The 15,956-nt window shown below is 41.9% G+C and overlaps 1 protein-coding gene across 5 annotated transcripts in view; it reads left to right on the top strand.

The window, feature by feature from the left end:
• Nucleotides 1-14,594, top strand: part of ALOX5 (arachidonate 5-lipoxygenase) — a 60,440-nt gene extending 45,846 nt beyond the window's left edge. For 2 of the 5 annotated variants that reach the window (XM_079137598.1, XM_079137599.1), the window contains exons 8-14: nt 6,242-6,445; nt 7,164-7,250; nt 8,052-8,251; nt 8,432-8,553; nt 8,771-8,871; nt 9,329-9,499; nt 11,229-14,594. In XM_079137598.1, coding sequence (XP_078993724.1) covers nt 6,242-6,445; nt 7,164-7,250; nt 8,052-8,251; nt 8,432-8,553; nt 8,771-8,871; nt 9,329-9,499; nt 11,229-11,408 — 1,065 coding nt within the window. In that variant the 3' untranslated portion in view covers nt 11,409-14,594. The remainder of the gene's footprint in view (nt 1-6,241; nt 6,446-7,163; nt 7,251-8,051; nt 8,252-8,431; nt 8,554-8,770; nt 8,872-9,328; nt 9,500-11,228) is intronic. The other 3 variants (XM_079137597.1, XM_079137595.1, XM_079137596.1) reach the window with 3 other exon arrangements.
• Nucleotides 14,595-15,956: the final 1,362 nt, after the last annotated feature.

Raw genomic sequence — 15,956 nt, 5'->3', positions numbered from 1 at the left:
AGAGCATATGGCAGCTGCATTTGTCAGGCACTGACTATACTCCAAGACTATCTAAGGGTTACCTGCACAGTCCTCAAAAACTTACCCTCAATTCTGAAATCTAAAAAATTCTGAAAGCTGTATGTATTTCAAAACCATATAGCAAATTAATTGGCTGCAAATAAACCTTCTCTGAACCAAAAAGAAAGGTTATTTGGAGTCCCCTCCATTCCATGTGATATGTAAATGGAGTGCTGCAGAAATTGTACTGTAATATAAAATATTATGTTATCCTAGACCCAGAGAGGGTGGACCAGTCACCTAAGGAAGTATAACCACTGCTAAAATTTAAAAAAAAAAAAAAAAAAACAAAAAAAACTCTGAATTCTAAAGCACATTTGGCCCCTGGGGTTTCAGACAGGGAACTGTCTTCATTCATGTGGATCATTTTCCTCAGATAAGGAAACTGAGGCACAGGTGTACACTATCAACCACAGTACTGGGATGTAAGCCAGCTCATCTGGCTAGAGATTCCCATTCTTCCCCCAGTCCCCCAGGGGCACATCTCCCCACCCCTAGAAGCCCCCAGGATGTTATCAGAGAGAGGCCCTATGCCTGAGAAAGTGAGGCAGAAGGTGAAGGGACAGGTAACATAAGGGAAGAAATCATCACTGGGAGATGCCAGAAAAAGGGCTGGTTGCCACTGACAGATGCCTCCAGGGGAGCCTGTCCAGGAGAGAGGCTTAAATCCCAACTCTGCCACTTGACAGCAGGTCCTGGGACCCTGGGCAAGCCATAGGAACTTCTGAGTTTCTCTCCTCTCCGGAAAATGCAAATTTTGCACACTGTAAAGTGCATCACCCATGTGTGTATGTATCACCCATGTGATACATAAAGGTACCAAAGGGAATTTCACCTTTATGTAAATGTAGAAGAAAGGAAGTTTTGTAGAATAGAGGAGGAAAAATATGGGAAAGGAGGAGGGAAGGAAAAGGGGAGTAGAAAATGGGGATTAAAATCAAATTGGTAACATGTATGATTTTGTCAAAATGAACCCCAAAACAATGTATAATTATAAAATAAAACATGTAAATGAATGCAAGAGGACAATAAATATGAAATCTGGTTCTGAGAGGCCCAAAAGAAAAAAAACAGAACTTCTCATTAGGCTGATGGGGGAAAAGTGGAGAGGGGCTACTCAGTAGTAGAGCTCATGCCTAGCTTGCACAAGGTCCTGGCTTCTATCCAAGTTCCAAAAACAAAAAGGAGAGAGAAAGCAAAATATACAAGAGTAGGAAAAAGAAAGGAGATAAAAATAGAGAATAATTGTCATTACAGATTTGTTGTGTGACAAGAAGTTTGGAAAGAAAAAACTATAGGAAATTCATTAAAAGCTTGGAAAATATAAATTAGAAGAAACTAGAAAACAGTCCAGTTTCCATATAAACAACAGAAAATAGATTAAATGTCTAGACTAGTGCAAGGTGCACATTCTGAGCAGCTAGGTTTTAGCCAACCTTTAGACAGCAGATGTTTCCCAAGCTCTTTGAGGTATTGATATGCCCTCAAATTCATTCTTTGCAGCTGGCATATTCTTAGTTCTGAAACTGGATAAAGTAGGCTGCAAAAGAAAATCTAATCTAAGTTATTAATCAACGTTGAAAAATAAATCTTAAAATGATACTAGCAAAGTGCCAGTAGTGTAATAATGACTAATATGTTACAACTACATAGGTTTATTTGAGGTATTTCAATATCAATAGAGCTCCCAATGCAATGTATTATACCAATAAGGAGAAAGCTTATGTCAATTGACCCAAAAAGGGAATTTAATAACATGTTGTAACCACAAGTAATACAAGTTAAAATAGTGACAGAATGGACTTATGTAGAAGCTAGGCAAGCTTCACTCAAAAAGATACAACTCTAAAGCTATTTCCATTAAAATCATAAACAGGAGTGCTGATATGGGGCTGGGGATGTAGCTCAATCAGTGCTTACCTAGCACATGAGAAGCCCTAAGTTCATTCCCAGCACCTCGAAACCAAACCACAACCAAACAAAGCAAAAATGCTTATCTGCATTGTCATTCAACATTATTTTAGAAGTCCTAGCACATGAAATAAAGCAGGAAATAAAATAAACAATAAGCAAATTGTAAGAGAATAAGGAAGATTATTTTTTCTAGTAGTGATGTGATGGTGGACATAGAAAACACAAGAGATTTTCATTTTAAAAAAAGCTACTTGAGTAAATAAGTTTAGCTAAGTGTCCAGACAGATATATCCCCAATAAATTGAATAGCCTTTCTCCATGCCAATGACAAAATATAATGTTCATATCAAGAAAATCTACAATCATTTTAAAGGATATGTAAATAAATCTTAACAATGATTTGACATTGAAGAGAACACTTGAATGATATAAAGATACCACTAATAATGCACTAGTACAAACATTTAGGAAAATGCCAATTCTATCAAATTTTATTATGTAAACTTAATGTGCTTCCAATTAAAACCTTAACCAGGTTTTCCTTTTTGTTGGGGATGGTGTGATGAGACTAAAAAAATAGTTAAGACAACTAAATAAAAATAATTGAAAGATTCATATAGGAAAAGAAATCTTCAAGGAAGGCACAAATTTTTGAAAAAGAAAAACACAGAGAGGGACCTTCCCCTATGAAGAAATATTTTAAGGTCATTGGTTAAAGCAGATCTGTGAATGAGGGCAGGTTGAGGGTGAGGATAGTGCAAAGAGTCTAGAAATGGACCCCCCATACAGAGAAATTTAAGGTGGATTTTCAACTCAGGGAAAGAGAATGGCATTTTCATGGTGTTATTATACTACCATTGAATAGGGAGAAAACAAACTGGACCCTCTCCTTTGTGCTAATAACAAAAATAAGATTCAAGTGAAATAAATATTAAAATTTAAAAAAGTAAAAGAGAATGCAGAAAAATAATGAATAATGGAGGGATTGATTTCTTTTAAAATGAAAACAAGAAACCAAGAACTTACAAGGGAAAAGATAGGCATATTTGATTAGGTAATATTTAAAAATTGATAGTAAAATACACCATAAACAAAGTCAAAAGGCAATAATAAAGTAGGTGAAATGACTGCCACGCCAGTCCCAGATAAAGGATGAAAATCTATGAGATACAAAGAGTTCCTTCAAAGAGATAAGGAAAAGACAAATCCCTCAATTAAAAAAAAAAAATGGGCAGAGAATATGAACAGGCTATTCACAGAAAAAGGAGATGTAAGTAGACAGGCACCATATGGAAAAATGCCCCACTTCACCAGTAGTTAGGGAAGCAAATTAAAGTTAATAATGCATTAGATATGCCCCAGATGTCCTTGGGGCAGGGGTTCTAAGACACATTAACACAATGGAAAAGCAAGAAAAAGAGTATAGATAAGATGAACTCATTTATGTAAAAAGAATGCAAGGACAGAAGACACCATGTACTTGGGCAGATACTGGTCATCCACTTGGGAACACTGGGGATGAGTGTGTTGGGGGTCAGATGTGCAAAGGAAGAAGAGACAGATGTTCCTTCAAATAAGATTCAGTTTATCGAAAAGTCAACAGATAAATGCAAACATATTCAAAGACCTAACAAAGAAGACTTACCAGAAGGTGGTGGTTAGACTTCAGATCTGGATCATGAAATGTTCTCTTTCTTAAACTCTTTAATAACCGAATATTTATTTTTTAACAATGAGCAGATACTATTTTCTAATCAGAAACAAACAGCTACTTCCTTACCCACCCCTCCACCAAAAAAAAAAAAAAAAAAAAAAATTAAAATACACAAGCCAATTTTCCAGGGGACATTCTAGATTCCCATGGTGGACTGAGACCCTGGACAGGGGTGGAAGGCTGTGAAGGATATGTGGGAGGGTAAGGTGTATAGTGGGCCTAAAAGCTCATTGAGGAAATGTGAGTGCAGTGCAGATTGGCAGAGAGAGGAGAAAGGGGAGAAAGCCATGTAGTAGATCTGAAATGGGCAGAGAGCAGAGCTGTCTCAGATCAGCACTTTGCCACCTGTGTGACTTGGGAGAGCTACTGATTCCACTCAGTTTCTTCCTGTGTAAAATGGGAATGAAAAGGAATACCTGCTTTGCAGAGTCATCATGAGGATTAAGTGAGATAGTACAGGTAAAACCCCTACCATGCAGCAGAGGGTCTCCAGGTCCCAAAGCCTATCAGGGAACATGTAAGGAATGTATTAGAGCATGTCAGGACTTTATTACAGGGTACCTGGGAGGCAGAGAGCACAGCAGCAGGTGCCTGTGGGTAAGGCAGCCAATGCAAATGAATAAAACCTCAGAGAGGGACTTTGAGCCCTGGGACTACTTTAAAAGGGGAAGATTTTGTTCTGTACACAGTTCTCCCAACTCCTAATTTTTCAAGAAAACCTGATCATTCAAATTTTAGCTGAAATTATCTAATAAAGATGGACAGTGAATCCCATTAATAAAAAAAAAAAAAAAAACAATGAATACCGTGAAGGTCAAACTCTGCTCTCCTCTCCTCCCACCCATCTCTCTCTACCAGAAGCAACTGAAGTGAACTGCTAGAGCAGCTCTGTCCCTTAGCCTGTGCAGGAACCACTGGCCTCTCATGACTCTGGAGCGCTTGAAACTCAACTAGTCCAAACCAAGAAATGCTGTAGGTGCAAAGTACACGCTAGATTTCAAAGACTTAGAATGGGGGGTGAAATATCCCATTTAATAGTTGCAGATTAGTTTCATGTTGAAGTGAATATTTCAAATATAGTTGGTAAAATAAAATTATTATTAACCTAAATTTCACCTGTTTCCTTTTTTTTCCCACCTATTTCCTTTTATATTTTAAAATGTGACTTCCTGAAAATTTGAAGCACCTCGTGTAGCTTGCATTATACTTCAAAAGGATAGGCCTGTTTTAGAGGAAGAAACAAACAAAGAAGTCATGTTCCAAAATAGTGGGACCCATCGGAGTCCTTTCTCAGCTGGGTCAGTTCCCTGTCTTTGATGGAAACACACTGAACTCCCCAACTGCCCCAAACCCAGCCAAGTGTCTTCCCAGCCTGCTCTCAGCCTCAGCATCTGCTGCTGGCACATTGTTTCCCCAGGTCACCTTAAATGCCAGCCCCTCCAAGACTTCCTGTCCTAAGAGATGGGGTAGCCCTAGCCTCTGCCATCCAGGCTCCCCAGAGATCTCACTGTTGGGTTCTGAAGTGGGGCTGGTATTTCATGAGTGATGAGTGGGGTTCGGATGTGGCTCAGTGTTATAGTGCTTGCCTAGCATGCATTAGGCTCTGGGTTTGAGCCCCAGCATTTCTCTCTCTCTCTCTCCCTCTCTCTCTCTCTCTCTCTCTCTCTCTCTCTCTTTCTGTGCATGCCCGCACGCGCGCGTGTATACACACACACACACACACACACAAAGTGATGATGATGATTGAGGATGACTGCTGCCACAGGCAAAGCTAGGGATCAATGGTGGGCCAGGAAGAGAGGGTGAAAAGGCCAGAATGCGGTGTACAGAGGCATTGGAGGCCAGATCACGAAGGAGTTTGGGGACTTTATTTTGTGGCATTAAGAGATGACTGAATGTTTTTCAAGAGGTGGTTAATATAACATGACTTGTACATTAGAGAAAAATTGCCTTGGCCCCAGTGTGGAGTTCAAACTGGAAAGGAGAAGGTAAGCTGGTCCTGTGCTACAGGCCACATCCAGCTACAGGTCTAGAGCCCCGAGCAGGACTCAAACTACTCGTCTAGGGTACTGGGCAGCATGAGGGCCCCAGAGCCCCAGGCCCAGGAGGAGCTAACTGAGGGCAAGAAGGGATGACATGAGCACCTGGGAAAACCCTGGGGAGCCCTAGACTTCAAAGGAAGGGTAGTTTAACCTCTCCTTCCCAGAGAGAAGAGTGTGGAAGGTCAAAGAACAGCAATGGGAGACCAGGGAGGAAGCCAAGAGGGAAGAGGACAAGAGCAGGATCATATCCATCTGCACCTCCCTGTTTCTTGTGATGTCTCCATGTGGCCTTATCATAACTCATGAGGAATTACTGGGCTCAGAAAGACTTGGTTACTCATCTAGGGTTGTCCAGGTTATAAGAGTCATAGCTAGAACACAAAAAATGAACCCTGCGCCCCTGGAAGTCCTCCATCCTCTTATGATTTGAAAGTCACTATTGAAGACATTTAGATTATTCTGTAGTCTAGAACAAAATATACAATGTATTTTTTTTTCTTCAATCTATCAGCTCAACCAAACCCCAGGAGAGGAGAACCCTATTTTTCTCCCTTCGGATGCCAAATATGACTGGCTTTTGGCCAAAATTTGGGTGCGTTCCAGTGACTTCCACATACACCAGACCATCACCCACCTTCTGTGCACACACCTGGTATCTGAGGTTTTTGGTATCGCCATGTATCGCCAGCTGCCTGCTGTGCACCCCATTTTCAAGGTACAGCCAGTTACCACCCCACCTGCAGAGTGAGAACACTGGGTATGGTAGCTGTCTTCCCCTCAGGGGGTCTGTGGCTGGGAGTGAGTAGCAGAGAGGGACCTCAGGAGAAATGCTCAGGGAGTCAGTAATGCCCTACAAGGAAGAAAGCTGCTGGAAGCTTTATGGGTCCTTCAGATGTAAAGCTAGGGCAGGGGCCAGGGCCTAGACCTGACATGGAGCCTGGCTGGCTGGAAAGTAGAGGTTGAAAGGCAAATGAGCTCACTGTCACTTTCTTTCTATCTTCCTGCATCCTCTCAGCAATGATTGCTAGAGTAACTGAAGGCTTAAAAAAAAAAAAAAAAAAAAAAAAAAAAAAAAAAAAAAACACCTCCATAGCTCAGTTTCTCATCTATAAAGAAAGTGAAAGTAATACCCTGCCTCTTAGGATGATGGTCAGGATTAAAATAATTAATACATTTAATACATTCAGAGAGTTTAAGCAATGCCTAGCACATAGGTAAGCATTAGACAAGTGTTGACTATCATCCTTTTTATCATTATTGCCATTGCCATCAAAGCTGTGTCCTCCAGGCCTCCAGCAATTACTTAGCACGAAGACGGGCACCCAGACGTTTGCTTACTGTGTTAAGCATCACCCCTTGCACTATGGGCTGGGGTGGGCATGCTCAGTGTCCCAGGGGGCCCTCTCTGAGGTCTTTGCTCTTTCCCTTCCAAGCTGTTGGTGGCACATGTGAGGTTCACCATCGCCATCAACACCAAGGCCCGTGAACAGCTCATCTGCGAGTATGGCCTCTTTGACAAGGTAGGTGCCCTCCAACACACAGTACCTGGAAGATTCCTGCTTAGTGGCCTCTACAACCCATCTGAAGTTCAGATTCCCTTTCAGGAGATCAGGCCACTGGGTGGAGGTTTGGAAAAGGCAGAAGACTGGATGCTGTACTTGCAGCTAATTCCCAGCTTCTATGACTAACCTCCAGCCCTTTCCACCCGTCAAGGCACCCTCTCCTCTTCTCAGGGTGTTACCATGTCTTCCTCCTTGTGATGTCTGTTTGTCACCTCCTACTACGCTTCTCCTCTCCAAGCCCAGTCACACTCTTCATAGACCACTGACCCATATACACTAAAGTTCTGTGTCACTTTCCCACATTGCACAGCCCTACCATTTCTGCCTGGGACCTGCCTAACGTTCTGAGCACAGCCTCCCACCCTCTTTCCTTCTAGGCCCTTAATGTTCTCGACCCACAACCCAGTCTTCTCCCAGCAGGGCATCAGGAAAGCAGGTCCCCCACTGGTGGGTGCCCACCCTTCCCCTGCCAGCTGCCTGGTTGCCTTCCTGCAGGTGGGAGCCTGGCCCTCCCTCCTGCAGTGCTGTAATACATGGTGATTCAGCCCCTTTCATTGGAGAGGAGAGACTTCTCTCTATCACCTCTTCATGGGGGTTGGAAGGCTAGGCCTTCTACAAATCAAACATCACTCCTCCCCACCTCACATGCAAAAGGTTTGCCCATCTTGCTCTGTCACCCCATTGCCCTCCCACTTTCTCACGGATGCAGGGATGAACTCCTGGGCTGGACAGCTGGGCAGGAAAGCCATCCTCGTTCAGGGGCTCTCTCCTCCTACCCAGGCCAATGCCACTGGAGGTGGTGGGCACGTGCAGATGGTGCAGAGGGCCATGAAAGACCTGACCTATGCTTCCCTGTGCTTCCCCATGGCCATCAAGGCCCGGGGCATGGAGAGCACTGAGGACATCCCCTACTACTTCTACCGAGATGATGGGCTGCTGGTGTGGGAGGCCATTCAGACGTGAGTAGTGGCTGGGGTCTGGGGGAAGGAAGCCCCAGGAGGAGTCATCGGGTCCTGACCTGGCTCCGTGGTTAGTTGCTGCTGGAGGGAAGGGATGTGGGAATTCTGAGTCCTGACGTTAAGGAGTGATATTAAGGTCAACGTGGGGCATTCATTCCTGCCGGCCCCCTTCTGGGCCAGGTTCACATCTGAAGTGGTGGGCATCTACTATGAGAGTGACCAGGTTGTAGAAGAGGACCAGGAGCTTCAGGACTTTGTGAAGGACGTTTACGTATATGGCATGCGGGGCAAAAAGGCCTCAGGTAGGTCACAGCCGCTCTTTCTAACCCTCTGGACTACTCTGGGAGACTGATCCGATCCCTCCCAGTGGTGTGCTTGGAGCGGTTCTCCGCTCCTGGAGTGTCTTTAGCAGCAGGAATCTCTCCAGCACTTGGGGGACGCTGAGACACCATGGGAGGGCGGGGTCCCAGGGGTCCCTCCTCCCGGGGGAAGGGCTCAGCAGCCATGACTCCGCCTCAGGCTTCCCCAAGTCAATCAAGAGCCGGGAGAAGTTGTCCGAGTACCTGACTGTGGTGATCTTTACCGCCTCGGCCCAGCACGCAGCGGTGAACTTCGGCCAGGTAGGCTGCACCAGGGCAACCCCCTCTCTGGGCGGGAACTCATTCAGATGCCCTCCATCCACTGCTAGCTGGCCAAGTGAGGCCCGCTTTTTCCTCCTCCTTCCACTTCAGGCACTGTCCTTTCTGCCTCGTTACTGCCTCACCCTTGGCAGCCTCTGGGCCTGGAATCAGTGTCTACAGGCACCTGTTCCAGCTAAGGGCTCCCTCCACTCAAAAGGAGGGACGCGCTGCCGGGCTGCTACAGGAAGATTAGGGTGAGGGTCTCCCTCTAGGAAGGAGGGAATGGAACCTCAGAGATGAGGGATGGTACCTCAGGAGGGATGGGGACACCCAAGAGGAGGGGTAAAGGTGACCAGGCAGGTGCTTTCCAGGTCAGGCAGGTGCAGATGTGGTGGGTTGCAGGTGGTCTGGCATCTGGACTTCCAGATCACCACTTCTGTGGGTGCTGTTTCCGCAGTACGACTGGTGTTCCTGGATCCCCAATGCTCCCCCAACCATGCGTGCCCCACCGCCCAAGGCCAAGGGAATGGTGAACATAGAGCAGATCGTGGATACTCTGCCCGACCGTGGCCGCTCATGCTGGCATCTGGGTGCAGTGTGGGCTCTGAGCCAGTTTCAGGACAATGAGGTAAGACTGGACAGGTTGAGGGACTGTGCAGGTCTCCCAATGTTTAATCCATTTCTCAAATTCAAGGTTTTGTTTGTGACAAAGGGATCAGGGTGGACACCTACAGCAAGGAATCCTGACTTCCAAGGCTGGAGGGCCCAAAATTAGCTGCAGGTGCTACCTGGTTTTCAAGGCAGCACCTAGAGAGATCTCAGAGTGGGTGGGGCAAGAGAGGACACAGGCTTTGCTCCATTTAAGGTGATTGACCAGAGGGGGGTGAGTGATAACCACTCCCTACCTCCCACTGCTTTCAGCGACGGTCAAGATCTTCCATGTGGTTTCTTCTCTGGCCTCCCAAGGGGAACAACAAAGTTTCCTGGTTTCTTCCAAACACCTAAACCTGGTAATCTAACACCCAATCTAGTATCTTGACTGACACAGCCCTTGGCAGTACTTGCAGTGCTGCACAGAAGGGATCGGATGTCTGAGTGGCCTTTGCTAATGTCTTGTTTCCTCACTAGATATCGTTGTACATGTGTCTTTGATGTGTTCAGCATGGCCAGAGGAAACATTTCTAGTAGAGAAATTTCTCGGTCAAAGAATGTCAAGACTGAATTGCTCTCTGCAAACTAAATTCAAAAACCCACCATCCCCTTTCTAGTCTGAAATTTTGATTTTAATAATCCAGTTTTTAAAAAAAAGATGTCTAATGTATATTTTCAGACATTTGTGTGAGCAAGCGGGTGACCCACCCAGAGAGGATAACCACCACTTCCACACCCTGCACCACAAGGCGGGGCCATGGCTCTCCTGGGCAGGAGGCTACCAGTACCCGTACTTGCCTACATAGGGAGTGCTGTGAAGGGCAGAGCACCAGGGTCACACTCCCACAACCGAGATACTAGCAGCCTCTTCACTCACCTGCACCATTACACAGGCTTCTAATTACCCAGCAGTGAGGCAAAACTTTTCCCATTTATTGATAAAGTCCCAGCTCTGGAGCATGTTGAAAAGGCATTATTTTTTAGGGAAAGCAGGTTGAAAAGGCATTATTTTTTAAAGTTTCATTTTGTTTTTGATTGATACATTATAATTATACATATTTATGCGGTGCAAAGTGATATTTTAGTACATGTATACATTGGGTAAAGGTCAAATTGTGGCATTTAGAAAACCCATCACCTCAAATATTTATCTTTCATTTCCTTGTGGTGAACATTCAGAAACTTCTAGTTATTATGAAACATAAACTACAATATTGTGAACTTTAGTTACCTTACTATGCTATAAAACACTACAACTCTTTCTTCCTATCTAACTGTAGCTTTTTATCCCCTGATCATCCTCTCTCCTTTTCTCCTACATCCCTCCCCTCCCCTTCCCTCTGGTAACTATTATTCTGCTATCAACTTCTAGGAGATCAGCTGTTTAAGGCTTCACATATTAGTGAGATCATACAGTATTTGACTTACTGTGCCAGGTTTATTTCATTTAACATAATGTCCTCTAGGTTCATCCATGTTGTTGCAAGTGACAGAATTTCATTCTTTTTTATGACTGAATAGTATTCCATTGTTTACATATACTACACCTGCATAGTGGCAGGTGGCAGAAGGTAGAGGAAAAGGGAAGGTGAGCAGATGCTCCCTCCCTGTCCTCACAAGTTGTGGTCCATACGGGTGGGACAAGGCCTATCAGTTTATGTGGTCTCATCTTAGATTGAGCTTTCTCTCCATGTCTGTGCCCTCAGCTGTTCCTAGGCATGTACCCAGAAGAGCACTTCATTGAGAAGCCTGTGAAGGAGGCCATGGCCCGATTTCGCAAGAACCTGGATGCCATTGTCAGCGTGATTGCTGAGCGCAACAAGAACAAAAAGCTGCCCTATTACTACTTGTCTCCAGACCGAATACCGAACAGTGTGGCCATCTGAACCCTGCCTGTGGCAGTCTCACCCGAGGAAGGCCAGCCAGACTCCAGCTTGTGTGGCAGGCTCTGGGGCTGACCTCCTGGCAGCTCACCTCTCTTCCACCAAGCCTAGCAAGTATGTTGGGGTTTCTTGATGGGCCAGTTACAAACCAAAGTCTCCTCCAGGACGTGTCAGGATGTACCAAAGCTTCAGAGCATTTTCCTGTTTATCCATCCATCTGTAGTGAATCCCATAGTTTGATCAAAGCATGCAAATATTTCAGAGACCCTTCTATATAGAGGACTTCAGAGCCTCCTGCCCAGGCTCAGATGAGTCCTTCCACACTAAGAGCAACAGAAAATCAGGATAACAGATGCCAGTTCGTTTTGGACATGGGGAATTTCTGTGCTACTTATCCTTAGTTTAATTTCTTGCATGTAGTAGGTGCCCAAATAACTTCTTGCTGAATGAATTAAGAATTGGTTGCCATAAAAATAAAGTAGTTATCTAAAGCAGGTTTCGTTCCACATTGTATATTCCACTCACCCCAAACAGTTCACTTACCCATCTCTGCCACCGCCCCTGCCCCATGTGTGTGCATCATATTTGCTGTGATTTCATCTGAGCAAAAGCCTGCCTACCCAAGTCTGGCTAGCAGGTGCCTTTTTCCTAGACTGCTCTCACCCATTCTTCAGAACATATCCGAAATGCCATCACCTCTGGGAAGGCATACTTCATTGCTCAGATAGAGCTTGTCTCTTCCCAGTGCTTTGTGTGACTGTGTTGTTGCTCTCCTGTGTGTTCTCCCCCTAAGAAGGGGAGCCCCTGGAAGGTCAGGGAACCCACCTTGTCTGTTCCTGTGCCCTGAGGATGACATGAAACAACAGCACTAAATTACTCCCTTGTTTTCCTGCTGGCAGGGCTGACAGATTCCAGGCATTGTGTTTGGAGCTGGGTACTAGTTTTCTTCTGCATCAGGGTTTACAGCATGACTTGCAGAAAAAGTGGGACCTGGACAACTTAATTTGGTCACTGTTTAGACTAAACTTAATTCATTATGTGTTAAATTTACCAAAAAAATGAATATTTTAATAAAAATTAATTAATTATATAATTTTAACAGTAAAAATGCTTCCTCACACAAAAGATTTTACCTCCCATAGGTTCAGTGGGGAGCCCTTACAGTGCATGTAAGTCCTTTTTCTAAATGACAATATTCCGAGAGAAGGCAAACTTTAAAATATTTCAAAAGCCAAAATCAATATATGTCATTTAGAAAGAGAAAGAGAAATTTTTAAACTTTTATCAAATACATATTATGATAGTAATATGCATCTGTATATATTATCTATATTAAAGCAGTTCAAATATATTCTAATGTCCACTAAAATCAGTAGATAAAAATGTTTAACTATATTTGCTGATTTCTTACATTGAAAGGAAATAGGGTGGAAAATTATTGTTGTATTTAAACACCAAAGCTCTCATTCTGAAAGGTTATGGTCTGTTGATTCTAAATGCTTATACTGAAAGGCAATTATATTTGGCCTAACTTATATTATTAAAGTAAGGAAAACAATATGAAACCAGGAATTTAAATGATTACATGTTTACATAACTGTGGCTGGTTATTTTCTGTGCCATAAAGCCTTATTTTGCCCATCTTCTGATTTTACTTCTAAATGGAGTGCTATTGACAAATGGTAATATTTACTAAAACTACTTAGAGAAAGGGATAGCCTAACAAAAAAGAAAGAAAACAGCAAAAATAATAACAAATTTTTAAAATTTTCTATTAGTAACAAATTAAGCTTAATCTTTAGTTGAATGTTTGCTGCTTTTTGTTTTATCTGATTTTATTTACTTGCATGTGTGTGTGATACTGGGGATTGAACCCAGGGTCTTGTGCATACTTAGTAAGCACTCTACTCTCAAATTCCTTTACAGACATTTTTATTTTACTTTAAAACAAAGTCTCTCTAAAGTTCCCAGGTTGTTCATTGCTCAGATAGAGCTGCCATCCTCCTGCCTCAACCTCTGAAGTAGCTGGGATTACAGATGTGTTCCATTGCACCCTGCTAATATTGACCTCTCTAGGAAATACCTCTATTTACCCCAAACTGCAACAAACCACTTGGAGAGACATAATAAAGTTTATGTATGTCAAATCCAAAGTCAATAGGATACTGAATGGTGAATTTAAAGCATTTTCTCTAAAATCAAGAACAAGACAAGTATGTGCAAATTCACCACTCCTATACAATGTAGTGTTGGAAATTTTAGCCAGAGCAATTAGGCAAGAGGAAACAAAAGAGAAACAAACAATAAAAAGTGAAATTACCCTTTTTGCAGGTAATATAATCCTATTTTAGAAGAACCTAAACACTCTACTGGAAAAATTCTAGATGTTATAAGCAAATTTAAGTGAGTAGCAGGATACAAAATTGACATGCAAAATACTATTTTTCTATATACCAATAACAAACCCACTGAGATTGAAAACAAGATAACTCCATTCACAATACCTTCAAATAAAAAAAGAGAAAGAAAAGAAGAAGAAAAAAACCAAGGAGATTAAAATCCTATTCAAGTAAATTACAGAATGCTGAAAAAAGAAGTTGATGACATTAGAAGATAAAAAAACCTACTATGTTCAGTATTAATACGGTGAAAATAATCATATTATGGAAAGTCATCCACACATTGCATGCAATTCTCATCAAATTCCAGTGATATACTCACAGAAGTATAAAAAATAACCCTAAAATTCTTTTTTTCTATTTTTAAAATTTATTTTGATTCATTGTACACAAATGGGGTACAACTATTGTTTCTCTGGTAGTACATAGAGTTGTACCATTTGTGTAATCATACATGTACATAGGGTAATGATGTTTATCTCGTTATTTTTCCTTCCCTCCCCCCTCCCCACCCCAATCCTAAAATTTTAATGGAAGAAAAAAAATGAATAACTAAAACAATCCTGAATAATAAGAGAAATTCTGAAGACATCAGGATACCCAATTTTGAAGCATAATACAATTCACAATATGGAAAATAACATGGTACTGACCCAAATGCAGACTCATAGACCAATAGACTAGAATAGAATACCGAGAGACAATCTCACACATCTATAGTCATCTGATTTTTAAAAGAGGTGGCAAAATGGACTGGGGACATAGCTCAGTGGTAGAAAGCCTCCTTAGCATGCCCAAGGCCCTGAGTTCTATCTGTAGTATAAAAAAAAATGACAAAAACATATGTTACAGAAGAGTCTTTAAAATATATTTCTGGGTAAACTAGATCCCATGTGTAGAAAAATGAAATGAGATCCCTATTTTTCCCCTGTGTGCAAGATTAAACTCAAAAGGGATCAAAGACCTAGGTATAAGCCCAGAAACCTTGCAACTGGTGGGAGAAAATATAAGGCAAACACTTCAGTACATAAACAGACTATGACTCCCTCAACAGGAAGATGATAATTCAATAAATAATAGCAAGGACAGATAAATGAGAAGGTGTCAAATTAGGTTTCTGCAAATCAAACAACTCACAGTGTGAAGACAGCCTCCAGAATGAGGGACAATCTTTGCCAGTTACTTTTTTGAGAAAGGATTAATATCTTGAATGGAAACAACTAAAAAAAAAAAAAAAAAAAAAAAAACTCAAAAAGAAAACCTATTCAACCAATGGGTAAATGAAATGAAATGAATAGATAGTTTTCAAAGGAAGAGGAACAAAAGGTCAACACTTAAATGAAAAAATATCAGCTATCTTTGGTCACCAGAGAAATGAAAATCAAAACTACATAGTGATTCCATCTTAACCCACTCAGAATGGCAATTGTCAAGATACGAATAATAAATTCTGGGGAAGAAGTGGGGAAAAGGCATTTTTATACATTGCTGGTGGAACTGTAAATTATTATAGCCACTATGGAAATAAGTAGGAAGGATACTCAAAGAATGAAAATGGAACTACCATGTAATACTGGTATGCCATTCCTCAGTATTTATTGGAAGAATTGGAGTCAGCATAGTTTAGAGATACATGAATATCCATGTTTATCATGGCATTAGTCACAATGGCCAAGTTATATAATCAGCCTAGGTGTCTGTCAACAGACAAATGGATAAAGAAAATGTGGTATATATACAAAGAAATATTTTTAAGCCATAAAAAGAACAAAATTTTATCATTCATAGGAAAATAGATGGAACTAGAAAGCATAATGTTAAGTAAAGTAAGTCAGACTCAGAAGGAAAAATATATTTTCTCAAGATGTGGAAGCCAGTAGGATGAAAAATGTTCATCATAAAAGTTGAAGGAAGACCATTGGTGTGGAGGAAGATGATTGAGAGTTGAATTCATCAGACTAAGTTATATACATGTATAAATATGCCACAATGAAACCCTCTGTTCTGTATAATTAATGTATACCAATACAATAGTTTTATCATCCTAACCATTTTAAGTCTATCATATATTAGTGTTAAGTTTAAAAAGTGCTTACACGCCTCAATGAGAAAGGAAGAGAATATTACCAATTATCTGTCTGACTCCTTCCCT

This window comes from Sciurus vulgaris (assembly GCF_902686455.1).
Source record: "Sciurus vulgaris genome assembly, chromosome: 4".
Classification (NCBI taxonomy): domain Eukaryota; kingdom Metazoa; phylum Chordata; class Mammalia; order Rodentia; family Sciuridae; genus Sciurus; species Sciurus vulgaris.
The sequence above is the reverse complement of the archived record's forward strand: the minus strand, read 5'-3'. Positions and strand labels throughout refer to the sequence as shown.